The following is a 23,856-nucleotide window of genomic DNA, read 5'->3' as shown; positions in this document are numbered from 1 at the left end:
CATATGTGGACGGTCGTAATGTCTAGAGTCGTTTCTACAAGTTCCATAGCAGCAGTGTTTTCTCAGCATGTTCTTTTTTGAACGATTACCGGCAGAAAACAAGCAGTACTACCATGTGTTGAATGCGAGTACACGTCTATGTTTTTTTTTCTTTTTTTATTGAGCGCGCTTCTTTGTTGACCCCCTTCCGGTTAACGATAGTGACGTCACGCAACCTTCCGGTCTAAAAATAGCATTCGTGCGGTACGCTATTGTGTGTTTTTTGTTTATTTTTTTATTTTTTTTCTTTTCTTTTTTTTAATTACTATTATTATATTTTTTGTTGATATATTTGTTTTGTTTGTTTCTTGTTTTGTTAGTGACATATCGTTCGTGTAAAACGGAGGACTTGTTTAAGATACAGCCAAACATACCTCTTGTTTTCCCTTGAAATTGTGGCAAAGACTAAGTGTTGTTGGCTGAGAACTATTAAATCATGTCTATGTATCCAAAAGCTCAAATAAAAAGATGTATTCAAAAAAATCCTGACACAAAAAAACACATCTGGTAATAGTTTTACACGTGAGAATATTTGAAATGTATTTTTATTTATTTGAACTTATTCATACTTTGTTAGTTAGTTTGTTCACTGTTTGTGTACAGTACATTCTGTTCGGCTTCGATGATATACTAGTATATGTGGCCCACAGTCTGTGGCAACCAACCGGACCTGCAAGCGAGTTAAGTTACATATTATAACGCTAGCTCGCATTTGTGATTCTGTAAAAATAAAAGCTTTGGCAAAACTGTTCATCAATCTATATAATGACTTTTACAGTTCCAACTACTGTTTTTTATTATATTCAGGAGGCACACAGTACGTAATTTATTGTCTGCGGGCTCACGAGTAACGTGCTGTGTATTTCGCTATTTATTTGCTAAAACGATGCAAACGAACGTAAAAACGCCAAACTGCTCTCATCTTATTTTGAAGACAACGAAACGGAAGCGAGTTTATGGTACGCGTGATTAGCTAAGAACGCTATTTTCCTAAAGGAGACCAAGGTTGTTGTGTGCGGTTGAGGGTCTTGCAGGCTGGTGGTACGTACAAATTCATGACGGCACTCTTAATTTCGTGTATCTATCCGCATACGTGCGCTCTACTTTATTTGTTCATGAGCAGCATGTTGCAAAGGCTGAAGGAAATCGGGATGCGGGCGAGTGTAGAGACCAGCCGGTAAAGACAAGTGCACCCTACAATTAGAGATGTCCGAGCTAACGCGGCTAACCATAACGCGGTTTCATTCGAGTAGCCGGGACAATTCAAGAATCTTGTTTTATGGCCACATGACGTTTGACTCTCCTTAAGTTAACTTATGCTTCTTCTAACGAAGAGCCGAGTGGCATCAGATGTAGTTAGCCGAGCTCGGCTGCGAGTTGCGTTGTTGTGTTTGTGGTAGCCCCAACACAAATAAGAAGAGTCACTCTGTGTTGCATTCAGGTTCCGTCTCATCTGCGTATCTGATTATCACATGACTGTGATGCTTACTCGTCAGTGATGTCCCTTGAAGACATATAAAAATATCATGTTATTAAAAAAAAAACAAAAAAAAAAACAACCAAACACCATAAGTAATTGTTTTGCTCTTAAAAACTATCATAACATTTGAAAGTCCATCAAACCAAATGTATTAATCAAAAAAAATTGGCATTTTCTGACTTTACGCATTTTTTTTTTTTTTAATACGTGTATGTTTTTGTTGGACCTGTTAAAAGTAAGTACATAATGCGGTGCATGCGTTATGTTCAGGAATGTAGTTTTCTATGAGAAAACTGTTAGGCAACAATTTTAGATTAATGAATGAAAAACATATTTGCATGATAAGTCCTTCATGATTTTAGTAAGAATCATCTTTCACTTGTCAAAGCACACAGACTTAAAGTGAAAGACAAGACCTTGATCAAGTGCATACCAGCAGAAATAATCTTGTTTAAAGGGAAGACACATAGTTTGATTTTGTAAATGTAAAAGATATTAAATGATGTAAATGGTAGCCAATATTTCCTAGTATAGCTGTTGTCAGACATTTTTAAATGCCAGTACTATGTTTGCCAATCAAATGCCAGTATCTCATTGTCCCGTCAACTCGTTACACTTTAGCTACTTCAGTATGTGCGACTATTTGAGAAACAAACATTAATACCCCGAGAAAGTGTCGCAGTCTTCATCTCAGTGTCAGACTGAGAAAGGAGAAAGACAGAGCCATATTGCACAGGTACAGAAACTATAAGGAGAGTGTGCTTCTTTTATTAGCTACTAATTACCTGTTTATTGTGTATTTATTTGCGTTCATGTGCTGTAAGCACGACAGATGTCACATTTGCCACACAATGGCTGCGCCCACAAGTGGTAGTAATTACTTGTCTTTAAACATTATTTTCTTCACTATGGGAGAGCTAAGAAATGTGCGAATTGCATACTTGGATAATATGTGCAACCATATTTGACATGGTAATTTTTACTAGGTTGTTGTCGACTGCTTTAAATGATCCGTGACTTGTCAAAGCTTGCCCACAAGCACAAGCTTGAGGACACAAGCTTAACCAATTAATTAAAAAAACAACTAAAAAAACATAACTATATAAAGGCCTGTTGACAGCACACGTGGACATAACATTTTCGGTCATGTAGGCCCAACATTTGGTACATAAGTGTGACCCAAAATGTTAGGTTTATACGTATATGTGGATGATATGTGGATGCCAGGTTTCAATTTATAATATATGCATATATATATATATTAATAATACATACGTTATTGTATGATTTTTCTTCAATGAGTTAAAACAAATTACATTAAAATAAAACCAAACGGAAATACACTCTGGTTATGGCCCCAATAACGAATATATTTTTATATATATTTTTAAAATAAGGTTTTTTCCTATAATGTCATAATATTTAACTCATTGGCTGCCATTGATGTCACTTGACATCCAATCCATTTTGACTGGGAGAGATGGCAGTGATTATTGACAAAATATATTGACCAACTCCCTAAATTGGGGTTTGATGTTGTCATCGTTGTAACAATATTTGTATTAGACTTCTCAGTCAATATACTTTATTTAGCACATTTAAAAGATCCACAAGAGAAGCCAAATTGCTGTACATAAAACAGAAACATAAGTTAAGACGTGAGATACAACCACGTCAAAAGAATTAATTTAGTAATTTTGTTGAGAATATGACAATATTTGTCGTTTTTTTTTTTTTTTTAAGAACTTCTGAAATCTTCCCTTGTGAGACCTGTGGACCGTATTAAATTGTGAAGTGAAACATTTACATCCTATTCATTATTATTTTTTAAAGACTGCCACACTTTTATAGTTTTAACTTCTCCCCTTAGTTCTTATCCATAGTTGTCTACACAGCTGTAAAATACTGTATCCTCATTGTTGAGGCTTGCTGGGAGGTTTGTATGTAAACACAATTTTCTGTTGACATTTAGTAACAAAATTCAGGTTTGTCCGCTAAACGTCTGACACACTGAGACAAAACGCTCTGCTGTCATTTGGATCTATATTATTAAATATGCAGTAGGTCTGAAGAAGCTGACGTTTTTTCCCTCGCCAACGCAAGCATGTCACTGGTGTATTGTAATGCCCTCCCAAAATCAGTTGGTTGTTTATAATTTTAATGTGTTATGTAAGAGTAAGATGTAAGAGTTTCTTCCGTGTCAAAGGTGCATACAAGGCAAAAATCTTTAACTTTGAAATGAAGCTAAACATCAACACAGTGTTACGTAATGGTTTCGCTTGAGCATGTCAAGGTGCATCACGGAATTCAAAACAAATGGAAGATGGACTGAAATACTGAGTGTGAGTTTTTTGTGTGTGTGTGTGCAACAGGTTAGCATTTGATCAGGTCTGTGTATGTGGAATTAAGGCAAAAACCTTTACCACTTGCAAAATAAATGAAGTTCAATACAAGTGCTCCATCAAGTAGTCCACCTTTGCAATGATGGCATTAACAGTTTTGATTTTAATATACATATATATTAATGCTGTCAAATTTATCGGGTTAATGGGCGGTAATTAATTTTTAAAAATTAATCACGTTAAAATATTTGACGCATTTATCGCATGCGCGGAATGACCCGCTCATGCATTTCCTCAAACAGATTACAATGATGCTGTTTTTTTTTTGCTCATTGAGAGGCAGAGAAATGTGAGTGGACACATGCACTCATTAGACAGCACCGTTTATCGGCATAATCTTTGTCAACTCTTTCACAACAAAAATAACTATTGTGGCGAGCGACGTGGGGAAGAATGACAGGAGATGATCTTTTTCTTAACACACTTTATTACAGACAACGCAGAACATATACCATTTGCAGCCACCACTGACAGTCATGGTTGCCCAACTTCCCATCATGCATTTGGGAAGAACAGTTAAGTCGCTACAGTATCATTTAGTGAAAGCACAACAAAAATAATATTCCTATCTCTCCAAAAAATATTGTTCACAATTAGAAAAGCGCTCAATGCAAAGAGAACTGCCATTCCCAATCAAAATAGCTATGCAAAATACACATAAAACGTAGTCAGACTTTGGCTTCGCTAGATCTCTAATTAATTTAAAACTCGCCATTGACACCTTGTGATGTATTTCAGTTACTACCTTACGTAGTTCAAGACACTGTGGAAGAACGGCAGGGAGCTCATGTGACGTCCCGCTCGGCGAAGTCAACAATGGCGAGCTATTAATTTATTTTTTGGTTGAAAATTTTACAAATTTTATTAAAATGAAAACATTAAGAAGGATTTTAATATAAAATTACTATAACTATAACTTGTACTATAACTATAACCCTTTTAAGAACTACAAGTCTTTCTATCCGTGGATCCCTTTAACAGAAAGAATTAATAATGCCATCTTGTGGATTTATTGTTATGATAAACAAATACAGTACTTATGTACAGTATGGTTAATGTACAGTATATCTCCATCTTGTGTCTTATCTTTCCATTCAGACAATAATTTACAGAAAAACTATGGCATATTTTAGAGATGGTTTGAATTGCGATTAATTATTATTGATTAATTAATTTTAAGATGTGATTACCTCGATTAAAATTTTTAATCGTTTGACAGCTCTATATATATGTACTGTATATAAAGGAGTACACTACATCATGATGTGTCTAATGTTTTGCTCACCTCACATTTATCGTTTCTTCCATAAGGTTGAAGGCGGGACGCAGGGTTCCTGGAGCAGGCGCACCGTGTCATCATCCCCCTTCTGTCCTCTCGTATCCCCCCTCCCCCTCCCTGTGTGTTCCCCTGTATGTTACTCACCCTGCAACCCTACCCACCCCCATCTGATTGTTAGTGTTGCATCGCCGCTCCAACCCGAAGCCACCCTCTCACCCCATGCTTGGGATAAAGCCAGCTCACTGCCAGCCCAATGACTGCCTGGATCGTCCTGCCGGTCAGCCTGTCTGCCTTCTCCATCACAGGAATATGGATAGTGTGAGTAGGGCACGGATGGCTTAAAATCCTCATCATATGTCTTTTTGACAACATTTGTTATAAATTGGTTCTAAATAGTGAATGGTGATATAGAGAAAAATACACAATTTTTTAGAGCTCCACCTCTACTCGGGTTGGAGGGGGGGGTTCCCCATTAACTGTGAAAAACGAGGGATCACTGTACCACAATTTTGCATCACAGCCCAAAACTTATAACAGGGTTAATATGGGTCATTAAAAAGCATTAAAAGTCATTAAATATATTTTATCAAAATTCGGGCCTAACTAAATGTTCGAGGCATTAAAAATCATGTAAACTTGACTTTTTTTTTTTTTTCCACATAATTTATTATCGGGTAGCCAATAAAAGAATTTTGAAATGATGATGAATGGTGGATAATGTTGACATCGGTTTTGGGCCATTATGCATGCTGCCTTCAAAGTTAATGTAGAAGCCTACTGGCTTCTGTATTTGTACAAGGGCTGGTCACAGCTTAGCACAACAGTTATGCTTATTGACCATTATTGACAGTGCGGCATCACAATACAATTAGATTTGATATCGGTATCAGATTTTGGGAGTTGGACAATATCGGGATATCGGTTATAAAGTCATTATCGGACAACTCTACTTATGATTGTGTGTGAGCACTATCTGCAGTTGGGCATGGGCATTAAATTAGTTTAAAGTGGCATTAAAAGTAGGATTAAAAAGCATTAAATGAGATTTGCTGATATCTGTAGAAACCCTGTATAAGTCCACAGCCTTTTTTAGCTTTCTGACACATCCTGGCTAGCAGTTCGCAAGTTACCGCTAGCAAAAAAAAAAAAAAAAAGAGAGCGAGACTGGTTATAACTGATCGCATTTGTCCCAAAATGGGAGCTCCAATGAACTGTGTCGTTTTCTGTATTGAAATATTATTGTCTTATAGTAGAAAGAAATGTCATTTACACTACTCATTAGGTATTTTTCCTCAATGTAGTAGTTGTGGCTAGGTGTGTTCAAAACCTCAAAATGTTTACATTTTCCTGAAGTAATACCCTGCCCTTTTATGAAAGTGGTCGCATCACGTTTATGCCACCTTTTCTTAACCTTTGTCAGAATACTTTATTGGGTTAAAGAGAGATGGAAAAAGTCCTTCCTTTCTAACGCGAAAGGACAGGACTGTTTTATGTGACTGACATCATTGGACAGTGCCAACTATTGATGACATAACTCTAGGTTGCAATATTTTGTGTTCATAGCTGTTGCTTTATACCTGGAATGAAAATGTATTGGTCAACTTACTGTGGCAACTGTGCGTCTAGTAAAGAAAAAAGTTACTTGCAGCTAGGCAGGTGCCGATTACAGGTTTCAAGGTATACCGTTGTATTAAAACGTCAAGGTTTCAAAGCCACAAAAATTTTCCATCATACCGTCCCTAAGGTATTAGCTCTTTTTTATGTCCCAAAAATGCATGGAGAAATCCCTCGCTTGCAGCTGTAAGGCTCAACTCTCCCCCATCGGTTGTTGCTCACTGTCAGTGAGTCAGCTGTGCTACACGATGGCTGGAGGAGGTGAAACGCCCAAACTTTTTTTCCCCCTCGAAGAAAACGAAATAGCTGGTATGGGAATACTTCAATTACAGAAAAGTTACAGACGGCCGCGCCTTAGAGGAGAGCCAACCAACATGTAAAACATGTTTGCGGAGGGTGGCTGCCGAGGAGGCAATACCTCAATTGGGATTTGCATTTATACAAAATGAAAGGTTAGTAAACATTGTCATGAACGTTTCCCACCAGCTACAAGAGTTAACTCCAGCGTGTTTAGTCTGGCGGTGGTAAAACGTGTTTTTTTTTTTCTGTCTCTGGAAACTGTCTGTTGAAAAAGAGTGTATATAATGTAAACATGATACGAGTCATACACACAGGCTTTTTATGGAAAATAATTACATTATTTTTGTTCTGATGGTAATAATGTTGAGCTATGGCTGTGGGTTAAGACTTACCTAAAGGACTGCATTTGTTTTAATTAGAAAATTTGGGTTATTTTTCTTTTTCTTTTCATTTTAACTTAACATTATACTAATGTTCCAATTTGCTTATATGTTTTGAAAAATAAAAATCCTGCTCAATGGAGAAATGTTTTATTTTTATTTTTTTAACCCACATATCACAAAGTAACATATTTTAGTGCTTTAATTGCACTATCGTGAAACCGTAATATTTTTGCTTAAGGTTATCATACCCTCAGAATCACATACCGGCACATACCTACTTGCAACGTTGCTGTGTGACAATGTATTCATTCTTACACAACTCTTCAAACAAATTCACTGTTCTCTGTTTTTAAACCTTGAAACATGTTAAAATGTAGAGCCACTGTAATTGATTTACCAAAATAACAACTAGCGCATGCTCTAGTAGAAGTTGGACTACTATTACTGCTTTGAAAAATAGAGAGCATTTCTGTAATTTAAACTCTTACTGGACACTACCGTCTACTCCATAGTCCACCCTCTACTTGGCTAACACTGTGATATTACTTAAACTTTGTCTGTTTACTCTCCAGGTATGCCATGGCTGTTATGAATCGCCATGTTTGTCCTGTGGAGAACTGGTGAGTGATACGTTGCCCCCCCCCCCCCCCCCCCCATTTGAGAAAAGTTGCCACAAGCTATGTCCTGATATGCTTGCGTCACGGCTGCAGGTCCTACAATATAACATGCACAGAAGAGCTTCTCCGACCAGGCTTGCCCAAGACCTGCTGCACCATCCAGGACATCCCCCTCATCAGGTGTCCTGTTCTACCTAACTGCAGAGCACATTAGTCACCACAAGCCCACAAACCTAGATAAGCACATGGTGTGATGGCTCGCTAACATCATTAATTCCCACTTTGCGTAACCTCCTGCTCATGTCATTAGAAATACATGACCCAAGGGCTTTTATTCCAACCACTTTACATATTGCTTACATTTCCCTTGCTTTATTGTTCAGTAACTGTCAAGGGAATGAGGTGGTAAAGGTGGGCGGACTTTTCGAAGATAATATCAGAGCAGTGTAACAGAGGTTGGATGAAAAACAGTAGCTCAACATAAACTAAATTGATAAATCCCAGATCCATTTGGATATGCCAGTTTTATCTAAGCTTTGTGGCCCATGACAATAGTCTATAAAGTGTATGGGAAGTCTTGTTAACACAGTGTTTTGTCATCATTTTTTTTTTTTTTTTTTTGCAGTAAATGTGGTTCTTACCCTCCTGAAAGCTGCCTGTTTAGCCTCATCGCCAATGTTGGAGCCTTTATGGGTAAGACCAGACCACCACTGCAAATGAACTAAACACAAACATGGTGGTTTGTTGGTTCGTCTCATGTGCGTACAGTAAATATTAACTAGTGATATGAGTTGCTTTATTTATTTAATTACTTTTACTATTCAGGTTCTTAAAAAAAGAGAATTTGAAATTTTTTCCATGCTACACATCCTTATGTAAATGTGTGTGTGCATGACTCTCATCCATTTGTGTGTGTAATTGTACTGCATGGTGCCCATGTCAGCGTCTAGAGCTGCGGAGGGGCTTGAAATAGCCTGAGCTCACTAAATCAATAATAAATGCAGTTTCCTTCCACAGCACCACCCCTCCCCTGCCCTGTCTCCTTCATGTACCCTCCATGGTCTTCCTCCATTACTTGTCATGCTAGAAGCACCACTCATTTTTGGCTAATTTCTCTTCAATCTTGGGTTGGGGGGTGGAGGTGTATGCCTTATTTCAAAATATGTCTAAGCACTGCCCAGAGTAACTTTTTTAGCGCATACATCGATTGCATCTTGACTTTTACGTTATCCTGAGCAGGCCTTATAAGTTCAAGATAGAAAGGTTATGTTAAGAACTCTCTAGTCTTATTGAATTAAATGTTCACCACTTTAACATTTTAAAATGAGCTATCAAAGTTCATGGCTTGGCTGGTCCATACACTATGTGCCTATCATGAGGTCAGCTGCCCCAACTCCCCTGCTCTCCCAAATAAAATTGAATAGGTGAAGCATGTCCACCTCAGCAAAATTAATTTTGGATCTTATGAATGTGTTTTCCTACGTGCTGTCACCATAGAGCAAAGGGTTAACATAAATTACATCATTATAAATATAGTAATTAAAAACTGACTACCAAATGTATGCAAATATATCCAATATTTGAATATCCTCTGTAATTCAGCTTAAAGGGTGAATTTGATATATGAAAGGAATGAACAAAGTACAAAACAATATAGTTACGGCTCAATAATATTTGTTGGTTTCATTGTTTATGGTTAAGTTGCCAAAACTAAACAACTTTTACTTGATATTTTAACTTTTCATGTAGTACTGTACACATGCTTACTTCAATCTCTAAAAATACCACAAAGCGCCGTTTTACTTTTCTGTCATCGTATTTGTCTGTCCGCTGTCACTTTGAGACATTTGTTGGGATTAAGGGCTATTTAAAAATGTGAAGTTATGGATGTTTTAAATTCCCTGTCTTGAAAAGACTCATGCGTTCATAAGGTACAAGGAAATTCAGTATTAGCATGAAGAACAAATTCTTGTAGTAAAGTAGTGTTTTTTTTTTTTTAATAAAGCAAACTAAATTAAGACGCATTAAGATAATACTGTGTTCCATTTTGTTGAGCAGATACGAGTAAATTCGGAGTGAGTATAATGAATGTGTACGAGGGGGGGTAATAGTATCATGAATGGTCACGAGAAAATATACTCAAGAAATTGGGCAAACATTTTATGACATTATTAAACAATGAAATATAGCTTGGGTTAAATTTAAGTGGGAACATTACAAGGAGGATATTTTTCGGGCTATAAGTATATATATTAATAGTATATAAATTGGATTTTGGAGGAATCTTATTTTATCAGTAAAAAAGGACATGCTACATATTATATTAAAAATAATCAAATGGAAAACAGGCTAAATATGTGACTGTTAACCTAGCAAATGTACCTATTGGGGTAAATATAGCCTGAACGACAAATTGTTCACAAAACACACGAGTACCGTAATTTTGGAACTATAAGGCGCAATTGATTTTAAGCCACCACCCACCAAATTTGACATGAAAACTGCATTTGTTCAAAGATAAGCCGCATCGGACTATAAGCCGCAGCTGTCTTCACTGTATTCTTGGATATTTACACCAAAAGATATTAACCGGTAAAATTTGATTTGACAGCCGGGTAATAAGACTGTCATAATTATGACATGACACCTTCATGAGCATTAATGAATAAATGGAGTTAGTGACAAAATTTGCCAGTTGACACTTAATGACATCTGTCATAAGGATTCATTAATACCCATGACAGTGTCATGTCATAATTATGACGGTCTTATGACACAGTGTCATGTCATAATTATGACGGTTTATGACATCGCTGTCAAATAAAGCGTTACCTATTAACACAAATAAATTAACTAATTAGCCGCACTGGACTATAAGCCGCAGGATTCAAAATGAGGGAAAAAATTAGCTGCATATAGTCCGAAAATTATGGTATATAAATCTGTTGTCCTTTGCCAAGGTAACAAGAACAAATTTATTTTTGATTAAAATTCTACTACACCATTCATTATAAAATATGTTTCAATGATATCAGTGCTCTTCTGATTGATCATGTTTTCCGCAGTGGTGATGGTGTGCCTTTTGCGCTACGCCCAGGTGATAGAACACAGCCACAGATGTTGGGTAAACACCAGCGCGCTGGTGTCAGGCTGCACCAACGCAGTGGGTCTGGTAATGGTGGGCAACTTCCAGGTAAACGACTCACTTTTCCTATGCAACACATTCTTAACCCATTCAATGCCACTGCTGAAATAAGATTTTCAGTCAAGGGCATTCAACCTGCAACCCTTTGCATCCACCTTCTGTGAATTTGAACTAATTTGACACTAGATCGTCCTCAGTGCAGCTAATGAGATACAATGGTACCTCAACATAAGATTGCTTCGACATTCGACGTAAAATTTAACTCGTCAATTGTCCTGACATATGGCGACACACTCGAAATACGACGATTTTTTACAGCATCACAATTTCCTTGTTTTCCCGCAAGACAGACGCATGGCGGATTTTCTTGTGAGAGAAATCAACATGGGTTGAGAAGGTTAGTGCAGGTGGTGAAAGAAACAAAAAGGTGACACTTACCACTGAAATTATAAGATGGAAATAATAGAAAAATATGAGTGTGGTGTGTGTCAGTGAACTGGCTCGACAATACGGCCGGAATATGTCTACGATGTTGATGGTCCTCCACCGACCTCCGTTGCCAGTCAAGTTGAGGTGAAAATTATTATTATTATTGTAACACTGGGAAGGAAGTCGCCAGCTTCGTCAGGTTTTTAATCATTTATTTTAGAACTCGTGCGACACATCACGGCTACTGTCCGCCGTAGCTGACGCCAACAATATGAAAATAGAAAGTCAAACCATCCCCCTCTTCTGCACCTCTCGTTCTGTTGGCAGTCACACGGTGCATTCAGGAACAGCATGCAAACACAACCGCCACATTAGAACCCGACTTGTTACATTTTTATTATTATTATGATTTGTTTTTATTTATTTGTTTTGCTATGTGTGATTGCTATTTGTACTTGTACCAGCAGTATTTTTTAAGGATTTTGCGTAGGTTTTTGGGCTGTGGAACGAATTAATTGAATTATAATATTGTATTATGGGAAAATCTCGCTTGACATACGACCATTTCAACTTACAAACCAGATCTGGGAACAAATTAAATAATGTACTTATGCAAAGGTACTACTGTATTTTGAACATTGTTGATGAGCACGCACGACTGTCTAACTGCGTTCTTTGGTCTGGTAGGTTGACCACGCCAAGTCTCTTCACTACGTGGGCGCCGGCGTGGCCTTTCCAGCAGGGCTGCTCTTCGTGTGCTTACAGTGCGTGCTCACCTATCGGGTGGCCGTCACCGCCCTCGACTATTGGATGGCCCATTTCCGTGTGACTCTGGCCCTCGCAGCCATGGTCTCCCTCGTACTCAGTATCCTTTTCTTGTCCAGACCCCATGCTAGGGCTCAAATTGCCATAGGGGAGCTGTTTGAATCTCTACAATTTTAAATAATTGATTCCTTTTCCTGATTTACTTAGGTTTTTCATTAAACGAGGCATTCAATTTTTTCCCGCGTGTAATTATGGGTCATTCCAGAATTGTAGGACATTTTAACTCCCATATTTTAAAAATTACACATACAAAATACTAAAATATGAGTAAATTTACTTGTCCTGACACCAAATCTTTGAAAAACACTAAAAGGAAAGAGTGCTTTGAAGTAGTTTTCCAATAACGACTTTTTAAACGATAACCGATAATCCCGATACTATTCAACTCCAAACATCCGATACCGATATTACACTGATACCAATATATGCGGTCGTGGATTTAACATATCATGGCTAATTGTATTGTGATGCCCAGGTCAAATGGTCTGCTCACATAACAAATCCCAAGCATCTTAGTTTGGAGACATCGAATGGTCAGTAAGCATAACTGCTAATCTGTGACCGGCCCAGGGAGAATGCTTCTACATTTATGACACTTTGACACAATGATGAAAAGTATGTGTGCAGGTTATATAATAGAGTCAATTTATTTTACCCTCAAAATAACTCAAAATATAGCCATTAATATCTAAACGCCTGGCAACAAAAGTGACTACGCCACATGGGAACTGTACATCCCTAAATGTCCAAATTGAGTTCTGCTTGTCATTTTCCCTCCAAAATGTTATGTGACTCGTTACAGGAGTGCTGTCAGTATTGCTGCAGGGATTGAAGAGGTGGTGGAGGGGGTCATTCCCACCTCCATGCTTCACTGTAGGCATGACACACTTATCTTTGTACTCCTCACCTGGTCGCCGCCACACATGCTTGAAATGGATGGATTGAAAATCGTCATCGTTGACAAAAACAACTCTAATTGAAACACAGGTCTTGAGCGTCCTTTTGCGGTTTAGTGTGAAAATAATGTGAAATGGTATAATAATGTGTTAATAATTTTAGGCATAAATCGTTCCAGAATATAAATTACACCCCCGGGCCAAATTATAAAAAACTGCGATTTATAGTCTGAATGCAGTAAATCTCAAAATCTGTAATTAAAATGTTACCATTGATCTGTAAAGTGAACCAATGAAGTCATTGATTGTTGACTACCTATTCTTGATTAATATGTAGTAGGGCTGCCGCTATCTTTTTTTTTTTTTTTTTTTTTTTTTTAGTAGTCGACTAATCGATGAACTAGTAAGTTCGAGTAATCGGATAAACATAAACCAATTAAAATACCTGTGCTAAACCTCAAACAGTATAAAATAAATAAGGATCGATGTACAACAAAAGAACAATTGGCTAACTTAATTGCAAAAGTCCGCTAGCTTAAATGCTATAAAATACTAATGTGTTTTTTTTTTTTTTTTTTTTAGAATGGTCTTAAATGGTTCAGATACATATTCCCACAAAAATTGGCTTACTATACCTTTAAACTAAATTACAAATGCAAAAAAACATTAGCTCAAACAAAAACCTAGCTTATGTTGTTCTTAACAGGGAGAAGCTGGATTTGGCCATGTAAAATGAGGCAGACTAGAGGGCAGTGTATCCACCCAAATCAATAAAACTAAATGCAAACACTTTCAAAAACAAACCATTACAACGCCACTTTATTTGAACGAATATTCGAAGCAGCAAAATTTAATTTGAATCTTTGAGTAAATGATTAATTGTTGCAGCACTAATATGTAGACAATATCAGGAAAGTGAAAGCTAATTTTTCAAGAATGTAAAGCCCAAATGTCCTCCAATTCTGGAATAGCCCCTTATGCGCTTCCTCTTGGAAAAAGCCTCAAAATCCTCGTTGCTCCTTAACCCCTTCTTCTCAGGCGGCATCTTCTTTGTGCATGAGAGCTTCACACTCCAGCACGCCGCAGCCATCTGCGAGTGGGTCTTCACCGTGGACATCCTGGTCTTTTACGGCACCTTCACCTACGAGTTCGGCACGGTCACCGGCGAGACCATGATAGCCGGCCTGCAACAGTGTCTCCACCACGGCTCGGGGGTGATGTTAGGCCCCAGGACCAGGGACTCGGCACTGAGCGGGGCGACCAAGGGTCTCAAGTCACCCGGGGGTAGCAGCACATCCACGCATCTCAACTGTACCCCTGAGAGTATAGCCATGTTGTGAGGAGCCCCGTGGATGCTTACCTCCTGGAAATATGACTGCGGTAGCATGCTAAGAGAGAGACTCGTTCTGTTTTCTAACAAATTCAGCCAACACTCACCTGTCATGCTGTAATATCTTTTTCCCCAGCCTCACGTCAAGGGACAAGCAAGCTTGAATGGTAAGCTGCCTCAGTATTTTCGCAAGAATTTAAGGAAGTCATATGAAATTGATGGACTGTACATGAGTTTCCCAACATATGCGTTTTCAAATATACAGTGATCCCTCGTTACTTCGCGCTTCAAACTTCCTACCCTCAGTCTATTGCGGAATTGTTTAAAAATTAAAAAAAAAATAAAATAAATATAGTACTTTTTAGAAATGTCCCAATCCGATCACTTACTGCCCCTCTCCCTCCTGCTGCTTTTCTTGCTCAGCAGGCAGATGGAGTTTGCTTGTTAAAGTTAACGATGAGTGACGGGCGCTGCTTTGATCTTGCCAGAGAAGCTCGGTAGCACTCTTCTAAGCAGCAGATCTGTCAATCATTGTTTTGCTTGTTAAAGGGTAGTGTGCTGTGGCAACTCGTGTAAGTGACGAGAGGCTGGCCTCAGCAGTGTGAGTGGATTTGAGTGGACTCACTCAATGAAGTATTTAATAAAGACAAGCATTTTGCTACTTTATTCTTGTTTAAAAGTAATTCAGTGGTACAGTAACATGTTTAAAACTTTATTTTTTGATTTGAGGGAAAAAGGGAAAACATATGTATTTTATATGTATCTCCAACGCTAAATCTGAATAAATACATTGAAAACACCAAAAAAACCTGATGTTTGCACCAAAGTGGTACTTAGGTATACGATAGCATCGAAATACAATCCTTTCGACAGCCGACGTAAAGTTTGGCTTGTTTCTGCTTTTTCAATGTAGATAAGCTCCGACTCTACTTTGCGGATTATCGCAGGCGGGGTCCCCATTAACCGCGCAAAACGAGGGATCACTGTAACAGTCATCAGACATAGCATTTGGTTAGACCGGGGGTCGGCAAACCGCGGCTCCAGAGCCGCATTTGGCTCTTTAGCGCTGCCCTAATGGGTCCATGGAGCTTTTTCAAAAATGTTTGAAAATGGAAAAAGATGGAGCGAAATGTATTTTTTGTTTTTATATACTTTCTGTAGGAGGACAAACATGACACATTCTCCTAATTCATTAATATAGTAATGAAGTTAAACTTGAGGCAGCATGGTACAACAGAGTCATCACGTGGGGCGTCATTCTCTATAGGACGCACTGCAGGGAAAATAATCATTTAATCATGAAGGCTCATTATGTATTTGTAGCCAATTTACCGTAATTTTCGGACTATAACCGCTCCCTTTTCCTTTCATTTTGAATCCTATGGCTTATAGTCCAGTGCGGCTTATTTGTTGATTTATTTGGTTTAATGGGCAACACATGCCTCCTAGTATGCATTGCAGCGCTACAGATGTAAATAACAATCAAAATTCATGTTCTATGCTAAATATTTATTCTGTTACTGTTCGAGTTGTCATTAATTGCTTGTTTTGGTATTTAGTAACACTTTGTTTGACAGTGGTGTCATAAGACGGTCATATTTATTACACTATAATGGGTATTACTGAATGGTTATGAGAGATGTCATTGAGTGTCATCCGGCAAATTATGTTACTAACTCCATTTATGTCCACTTTGGATCTTTTACGTCCATTCAAAAGTGATATAATTTGCCAGATAGCACCATCTGTTATAAGCATTCATTAATGCTCATGACAGTGTCATGTCTTAGTTATGATGGTCTAATGACATTGCGCCACTGTTAAATAAAGTGTTACCAAATACCATAGCTAGCAATTAATGAAATAACTGGAACAGTAACTGAATATTTATTTACATCTGTAGTGCTGCAATGCATGTTGGACAACAACAGCGTTGACAGCAGAGGTTGACTGTCTCCCCGAAGGGAGCAGTGATGGCCAAATGAAGCTTCTTGAAGCAATAAAGCTTTGCTACCAATTGGTTCAAAGCTTCATGGTGTTTCACTTGGTCTTATGAAAGTCGTATGATGCCACTGTCAAATAAAGCGTTACCAGTTTATATCTTTTGGTGTAAATATCCTATAATACAGTGAGGATAGCTGCAGTTTATAGTCCAGTGCATCCTATCTATGAATAAATGCCGTTTTCGTGTCACATTTGGTGGGTGGCGGCTTATAGTCAGGTGCGCCTTATAGTGCAAAAATTATGGTCGTCATTTTGATAATAGGCTAATATAGATACATACAGCATGTGTTGCCTTCATTATGAAGCTTTTATTTATTTATTTATTTGCTGCTCCAGATATATCTACAGGGTGACCCAAAAAACAGTTTACACTGCCATAATACAACTTAAATGCCATGTTTATTCAGCTTAGAATTAGAATTTAATCACAAATTATTAGGGCTCACAAACGATTAAAATTTTTAATCGAGTTAATTACAGCTTAAAAATTAATTAATCGCAATTAATCGCAATTCAAACCATCTATAAAATATGCCATATTTTTCTGTAAATTATATATATATTCTGTAAAATAATTTGTTGGAATGGAAAGATAAGACACAAGATGGATATATACATTCAACATACGGTACATAAGGACTGTAGTGGGCATTTCACTCTACTGTCATTTAAATCTCTCTATGCTGTCCTCACTCCGAAGCGTCTACTTTTTCCAAAGCTAGACAGCTAGTGAACGACGCCTTAGTAATCAGACTTCTTCCTTTTCCATCTGATTTATTAATAAAATGGCCTCAAACCACTGTCCTCTTTAGACCGTAGTGAAATTACAAAAAAAAAAGTACACAAGCATTGCATTAGCAACAACGTTAGCTTAGCACGCTATACAGGTTCACTAAACATAAACAAAAAGCGTCTCATACAAAAAATATAACATTTCGCTTACTAACATAATATGTACATTCTTTACAACAACCATACTTACGGACAAATCTTGTCCAAGGATCATATAAGCACAACATTACAACGTAGGCGTCAGCCCGAGACGTCGTGCAGCCTCTCCAAGGCTGCCACAGAAGTTTGTGGCTTCTTACAGGCACTGTCCTCCACAGTTGCCCATATGCTATAATCCAGGGGATTAAGATCTGGACTCTGGGGTGGCCACATATCACCTTGTCAATCAACTTTTTGGTCCGCACAGATCGGCACTTCCAGACCCAGGTTTTCGTGAGGCTGTTCCCGGATCTTTCAGCTTCTTTTTAACTTTGTAGACTGCACATCTGGATATTCACAGATTTGCTGCAATCTCAGTAGGTGTCAGACCGGCACGCAGCAATTCAGGTACAGCTAAAGTTTTCTTCATTTTCAGCAGAAGCACAGGAATTGTAGAGACGAGAGATTACCAGCTGCATTGAATGACCTTAATGAATCACTTAAGCATGACAACGTATTTAGATATGTTTCAGTGGCTTTTAAACAAGCAGTCAACTGAGTGTAAACTTTTTTTTGGGTCACCCTGTATATAATATGGCGGACAACACAGACAAGACTGAAAAAGCGGTTTCTGCTCTTGCACTCCTCTTTAAAAGAAACTTTGTGTGTTGTTTGATAGAACAATATTTCTATATGCTGCCATAGCATATTCATGGAGTATTAAGCCCCCGAACTATTTTTAATTTGTCCGTTTTACCTTGAAAACCCCATTTACAGACGTCGCTTTTGTTTCAACCCAGCCATAAAACGAAGGTAAATAATTGTATTTATTATTCAATTTGTCTGTCGTTTTAGCTTAGAATCATTCATTGATGTCTCATATTTCGTTTAAAAAAATAACGACTTTAAAAAATTATTCACTCACATATTTTAAACAAATTATGTCACAATGAAAAAAATGGCGTCTGTAAAAAAGTCAGGATATCTACCTCATAACTGTCGCTTAATTTAATTTTTTTGTTACTGTTGCATTTTCTCTGATATGTTAGATGGTAAATAATCGATCCAATCAAAGAAAAGTTGAAAATAAAAGTTTAAAAGGGTAAATATATGAAAAGAAAATCTCGACCACTCCTTGATATCTGCAATTTCTGCATCGTCGCCCTTGTTATATTACCAGGTTTCACTCATAAAATCCCCCCAAAATCCAGATGTGGCCATTCACAGCTGTCTCTTGGCGCTCAGTGATACATGCTACATGGAGTTTTTGGATTGAAACGAGGTAAGTACGCGATATCTCGTTAAAGTCATGGCGTCTGTAATTCTGCTCTCGCTTGCTCTCACCTCCAGAAAATTGAGATTTTAAGCTTTCCAATGATGTATAACACATGCATATCGGACAATTTTGAAATTTGGCCAAATTGGGGGTCCCAGAGCGGAACTTCAAGTTACCTGACTGTTTTCCGCCACATATATTTTTTTGTCCAATATGACTCATTCAACATTTTTGGGTTGCCGACCCCTGGGTTAGACCAGCGCCATTTTTCAATCAATGTGTGCAACAACAAACATCCCTAAACAATGTCCTCACGTCCTCCGTTAAGACAAAATGTCAGTGCCTGACCTTTTGTATGGTGTCCTAAATTCTACAGGAAAGCTTTCGTCGTGATGCTAGAGGAACATACTATTTGATCATGGAATGTTCCCAATATGGTTTCTCATAGGATGTTCAAAGATAGATTTAGTCTTTTTCTCAACGTTTTTAAGTGTGTGTTTCTGTTAATGGCATGATACAAAACTTGAAGCAGCTTTGGTTGAAGGTTGACGCTAGGACGGTGAACACTTTTGGATTAAATTGGCCACATTCCACAGGAGTGTCAAAGTGTACCCCGTCATAAGTAGAGAAGTGGGCTGCCTTGATGCAAGAGGTTCTAACATTTTATTTGAAATATTTGATTTTGTTGGCTGCTGTGGCCTTGCTTGAAAGATCCCCAATTCTTTATGGATTTCTCGCACTTTTTAAAAGAGAATATGAATTCATATTTTTTGTAGTTAAACAATTCTGAATGTTGATGATGACAGTTAACAGCTTTCTCCTAATACGGCAAGTCCAATATGATTTCAAATGTTGTCTATTGATAAGCTCAGCTGCATAAACACTGCAAATCCCCCAAAAAGAAGTTCAATTTTTAACACTGCACACATTTTCATAAAACTAAATATTTTCAACCGGGAGGCTTGGAAACATTTCAGGTAGTTGGCTGACCTCATCTTTTGACCACATAACGTTGAACCTCATAACACATCCCACAGGACGGAAGTTAACTAACTTGATTTGTCTTTTATTTGCCTGTCACTCCGGAGCAACGTCAAATAAAAATTGCTCCATAGTTTCCTTTTATGTTTTTACGACTTTTTTTAACCTCGTCCTTACCATCTATGTTACATCGGGAAAAAATTGTTAATTATTTATACTGCTGATTTCTTTAATGATGCCAAACTTTTTTTTTTTTAATTGTTGTAAGCCTTGTTGGCCCTTAAAATGAGAAACTACTCACAGATACAGTGAGGAGCAGAAGTATTTGCACCCCTTGTGACTTTGCAAGTTCACCCACTTAGAAAATAGTTACAGATCTGAAATTTCAATCATAGATGCATTTCCACGTAAAAAATCCAGAAATTAAGTTGTATGATTTAAAATATATATATATTTGTAATTTACTGGGGTTCATAAGTACAGTGGGGCAAATAAGTATTTAGTCAACCACCAATTGTGCAAGTTCTCCTACTTGAAAAGATTAGAGAGGCCTGTAATTTTCAACATGGGTAAACCTCAATCATGAGAGACAGAATGAGGGGGGAAAAAACAGAAAATCACAGTTTGTTTTTTAAAGAATTTATTTCCAAATTAGAGTGGAAAATAAGTATTTGTCACCTACAAACAAGCAAGATTTCTGGCTGTCAAAGAGGTCTAACTTCTTCTAACGAGGCTCCACTCGTTACCTGTAATAATGGCACCTGTTTTAACTCATTATCGGTATAAAAGACACCTGACACTGACAACCTCAGTTGCATTGATCTTACACTCAATGCAAGATCTCACCCCGTGGCATCAAAATGATAACAAGAACGGTGAGCAAAAATCCCAGAACAACACGGGGGGACCTAGTGAGTGACCTACAGAGAGCTGGGACCACAGTAACAAAGGATACTATCAGTAACACAATGCGCCACCAGGGACTAAAATCCTGCACTGCCAGACGTGTCCCCCTGCTGAAGCCAGTACACGTCCAGGCCCGTCTGCGGTTCGCTAGAGAGCATTTGGATGATCCAGAAGAGAACTGGGGGAATTGTGTTATGGTCTGATGATACCAAAATAGAACTTTTTGGTAGAAACACAGGTTCTCGTGTTTGGAGGAGAAAGAATACTGAATTTCATCCGAAGAACACCATACCCACTGTGAAGCATGGGGTGGAAACATCATGCTATGTGGCTGATTTTCTGCTAAGAGACCAGGACAACTGATCTGTGTAAAGGAAAGAATGAATGAGGCCATGTATCGAGAGATTATGAGTGAAAATCTCCTTCCATCAGCAAGGGCATTGAAGATGAGACGTGGCTGGGTCTTTCAGCATGACAATGATCCCAAACACACAGCCAGGGCAACAAAGGAGTGGCTTCGTAAGAAGCATTTCAAGGTCTTGGAGTGGCCTAGCCAGTCTCCAGGTCTCAACCCCATAGAAAATCTGCGGAGGGAGTTGAAAGTCCATGTTGCCCAACGACAGCCCCAAAACATCACTGCTCTAGAGGAGACCTGCATGGAAGAATGGGCCAAAATACCAGCAACGGTGTGTGAAAAGCTTGTGCAGAGTTACAGAAAATGTTTGGCCTCCGTTATTGCCAACAAAGGGTACATAACAAAGTATTGAGATGAACTTTTGGTATTGACCAAATACTTATTTTCCACCATGATTTGCAAATAAATTCTTTAAAAATCAAACTGTGATTTTCTGGGGTTTTTTTCCACATACTGTCTCTCATGGTTGAGGTTTACCCATGCTGACAATTACAGGCATCTCTAATATTTTCAAGTGGGAGTACTTGCACAATTAGTGGTTGACTAAATACTTATTTGCCCCACTGTATTTGTACCCCTCAGAATCAGCAATAGTTATTTTTAATAACAAAAAAGTCCACCTTTACGAGTAACCACCCACCCACCACTCATTTCAGCTCCAACTGCTACCATGGGCAAGACCAGAGAGCTTTCGAAAGACAGCAGCGAAAAATTGTTGAGCTCCACAAAGCTGGAAAAGGCTATGGGACAATTGGAAAGCAGCTTGGTGAGAATAAATCAACAGTTGCAGCAATTGTTAGAAAATGGAAAAGGCTAAAAATGACTGATATCTACCTTGGACTGGGGCTCCATGTAAAATCTCTCCTCGTGGGGCATCACTCATGATGGGAAAAGTGAGTGCTAAGCCTAGAACTACATGGCAGGAGCTGGTTAATGACCTGAAGAAAGCTGGATGCACAGTTTCAAAGGCTACTGTCAGTAGAACACTGCGGTGCAATGGTTTAAATCATGCATTGCTCAGAAGGTTCCCCTGTTGAAGCCAGTACATGTGAAGGCCAGTCTGAAGTTTACCAGGGACCATCTGAATGATGCAGAGGGGTCATGAGAGATTCATGTGGTCAGATGAGACCAAAGTAGAACTTTTTGGTGCAAACCTGTCATGTGTAGAGGAAAAATAAAAGATAAGTACAATCCCAAGAACACCATCCCCTCTGTGAAGTATGGGAGTGCAAATCTCATGATTTGGTGCTGCTTTTCAGCAAAGGGGACATGGCGACTGTAATGTATAAAGCAGAGGATCAATGGTGAAATTTATTGTTATATATTGAGCCACAACCTCCTTCCCTCAGTCAGAGACCCAAAGATGAGTCATGACTGGATCTTCCAACAGGACAATGATCCGAAGCGCAAAACCAAGTTGACCATGGAGTTGCTGCGTAAAATGCATATCAAAGTTCAGGAATGGCCAAGCCAGTCTCCAGACCTCAATGCAATAGAAAATCTTTGGATGGAGCTGAAACTTCATGTTTTTCAACAACGGCGCCGAAACCTGACAGATTTACAAATAAATGATTGAAAATCATACAATGTGAATAATGAATTTTCTTTCTTAGATTACGTCTCTATAAGTGGAAATGCATCTGTGATTGAAATTTCAGACCTCTACCTATTTTCTAAGTGGGTGAACTTTCAAAATCACAAGGGGTGCAAATACTTCTGCTCCTCACTGTTCATTTTGCAGTAATTCTGCATATAATGGCTTTTTTAAAAAAGGTAATATATATACTGGTATATGCTTTGAGCTAGGCTGGACCTTGTTAACATTTGTTAGTCTGCTGAGCCCATTTTGTATGTATGGGTGACAGACTCAAAAGTCCCCACGGTATTCCGCTTAACACCATTTAAAAGCGCTTTTTCCGGCTGTACTGGCACCCTTTGCCAATTTTGATTGTTTTTGTTTTTTGTACAAATTTGTGAGTTAACAAATTTAGCCTTATCCCTCATTATGTGCCAGGGAAACACTTTGTGTTGAGCCTTAGCCTTGTTCACCATTTTGAAACCAAAGTCACAGGTTGTGACTTTTATGGGCAGCTTGTTTGGGACATTACAACAGGGTTGGATTTATTATTCAGCTATAGTATCAATACAATCTGCCACATTAAACACTGGACTTTTAAACTTTTTTTGTAGAAAATGTGCAAATATGTCCCAATTTTCTTGACATGGCTTCACCTCTTCTATGATTGGATAGCAAGCAGTTCAGTGTGTTTCTGTATAGAAAAATGATGGATAGCTTGAAGTCCTAGACAAAATATGAAGTGATTTTTTTTTTTTTTTCAATTTGGTCACTATGTCAAATCCCGAATCACTTTTTTTTTTTTTTTTTTAACATTCTGTAAATATCTATGCCTTGTCTATAATTTAGGTATTTAATTTGACAGAGATTTATATTCAATATGAAATAAAATCTTAAATTATGACTGTTCTTGGACTGTTATTTTTAAGTCGTGTTTGGTGGTTAACTTGTAGATAGGGGTGCTTTCATCACACCTATTCTGAAGAAACCCAAATTGGATCCCACCAATTCCAATAACCTCCGCCCCAT

At 38.1% G+C, this 23,856-nt stretch overlaps 1 protein-coding gene across 3 annotated transcripts; it reads left to right on the top strand.

Moving 5' to 3' along the window:
- Positions 1–1,039: 1,039 nt before the first annotated feature.
- tmem150aa (transmembrane protein 150Aa) lies at positions 1,040–23,856 on the top strand. Of its 3 annotated transcripts, none has more exons than XM_057831126.1 (8): positions 1,040–1,080; positions 5,233–5,518; positions 8,070–8,117; positions 8,208–8,294; positions 8,740–8,807; positions 11,180–11,307; positions 12,376–12,553; positions 14,448–23,856. In XM_057831126.1, exons 2-8 carry the CDS (start codon positions 5,454–5,456, stop codon positions 14,747–14,749), a joined length of 876 nt encoding a protein of 291 aa, XP_057687109.1. In that variant the 5' UTR covers positions 1,040–1,080; positions 5,233–5,453; the 3' UTR covers positions 14,750–23,856. The 3 variants fall into 3 exon arrangements, with proteins under 3 accessions (XP_057687109.1, XP_057687111.1, XP_057687112.1); XM_057831128.1 differs by lacking the exon at positions 1,040–1,080 and adding an exon at positions 1,714–2,255; XM_057831129.1 differs by lacking the exon at positions 1,040–1,080 and adding an exon at positions 2,940–3,861 and having other exon boundaries at positions 5,240–5,518.

The sequence above is a fragment of the Corythoichthys intestinalis genome, chromosome 3 (genome assembly GCF_030265065.1).
Source record: "Corythoichthys intestinalis isolate RoL2023-P3 chromosome 3, ASM3026506v1, whole genome shotgun sequence".
Lineage (NCBI taxonomy): Eukaryota > Metazoa > Chordata > Actinopteri > Syngnathiformes > Syngnathidae > Corythoichthys > Corythoichthys intestinalis.
The sequence above is the reverse complement of the archived record's forward strand: the minus strand, read 5'-3'. Positions and strand labels throughout refer to the sequence as shown.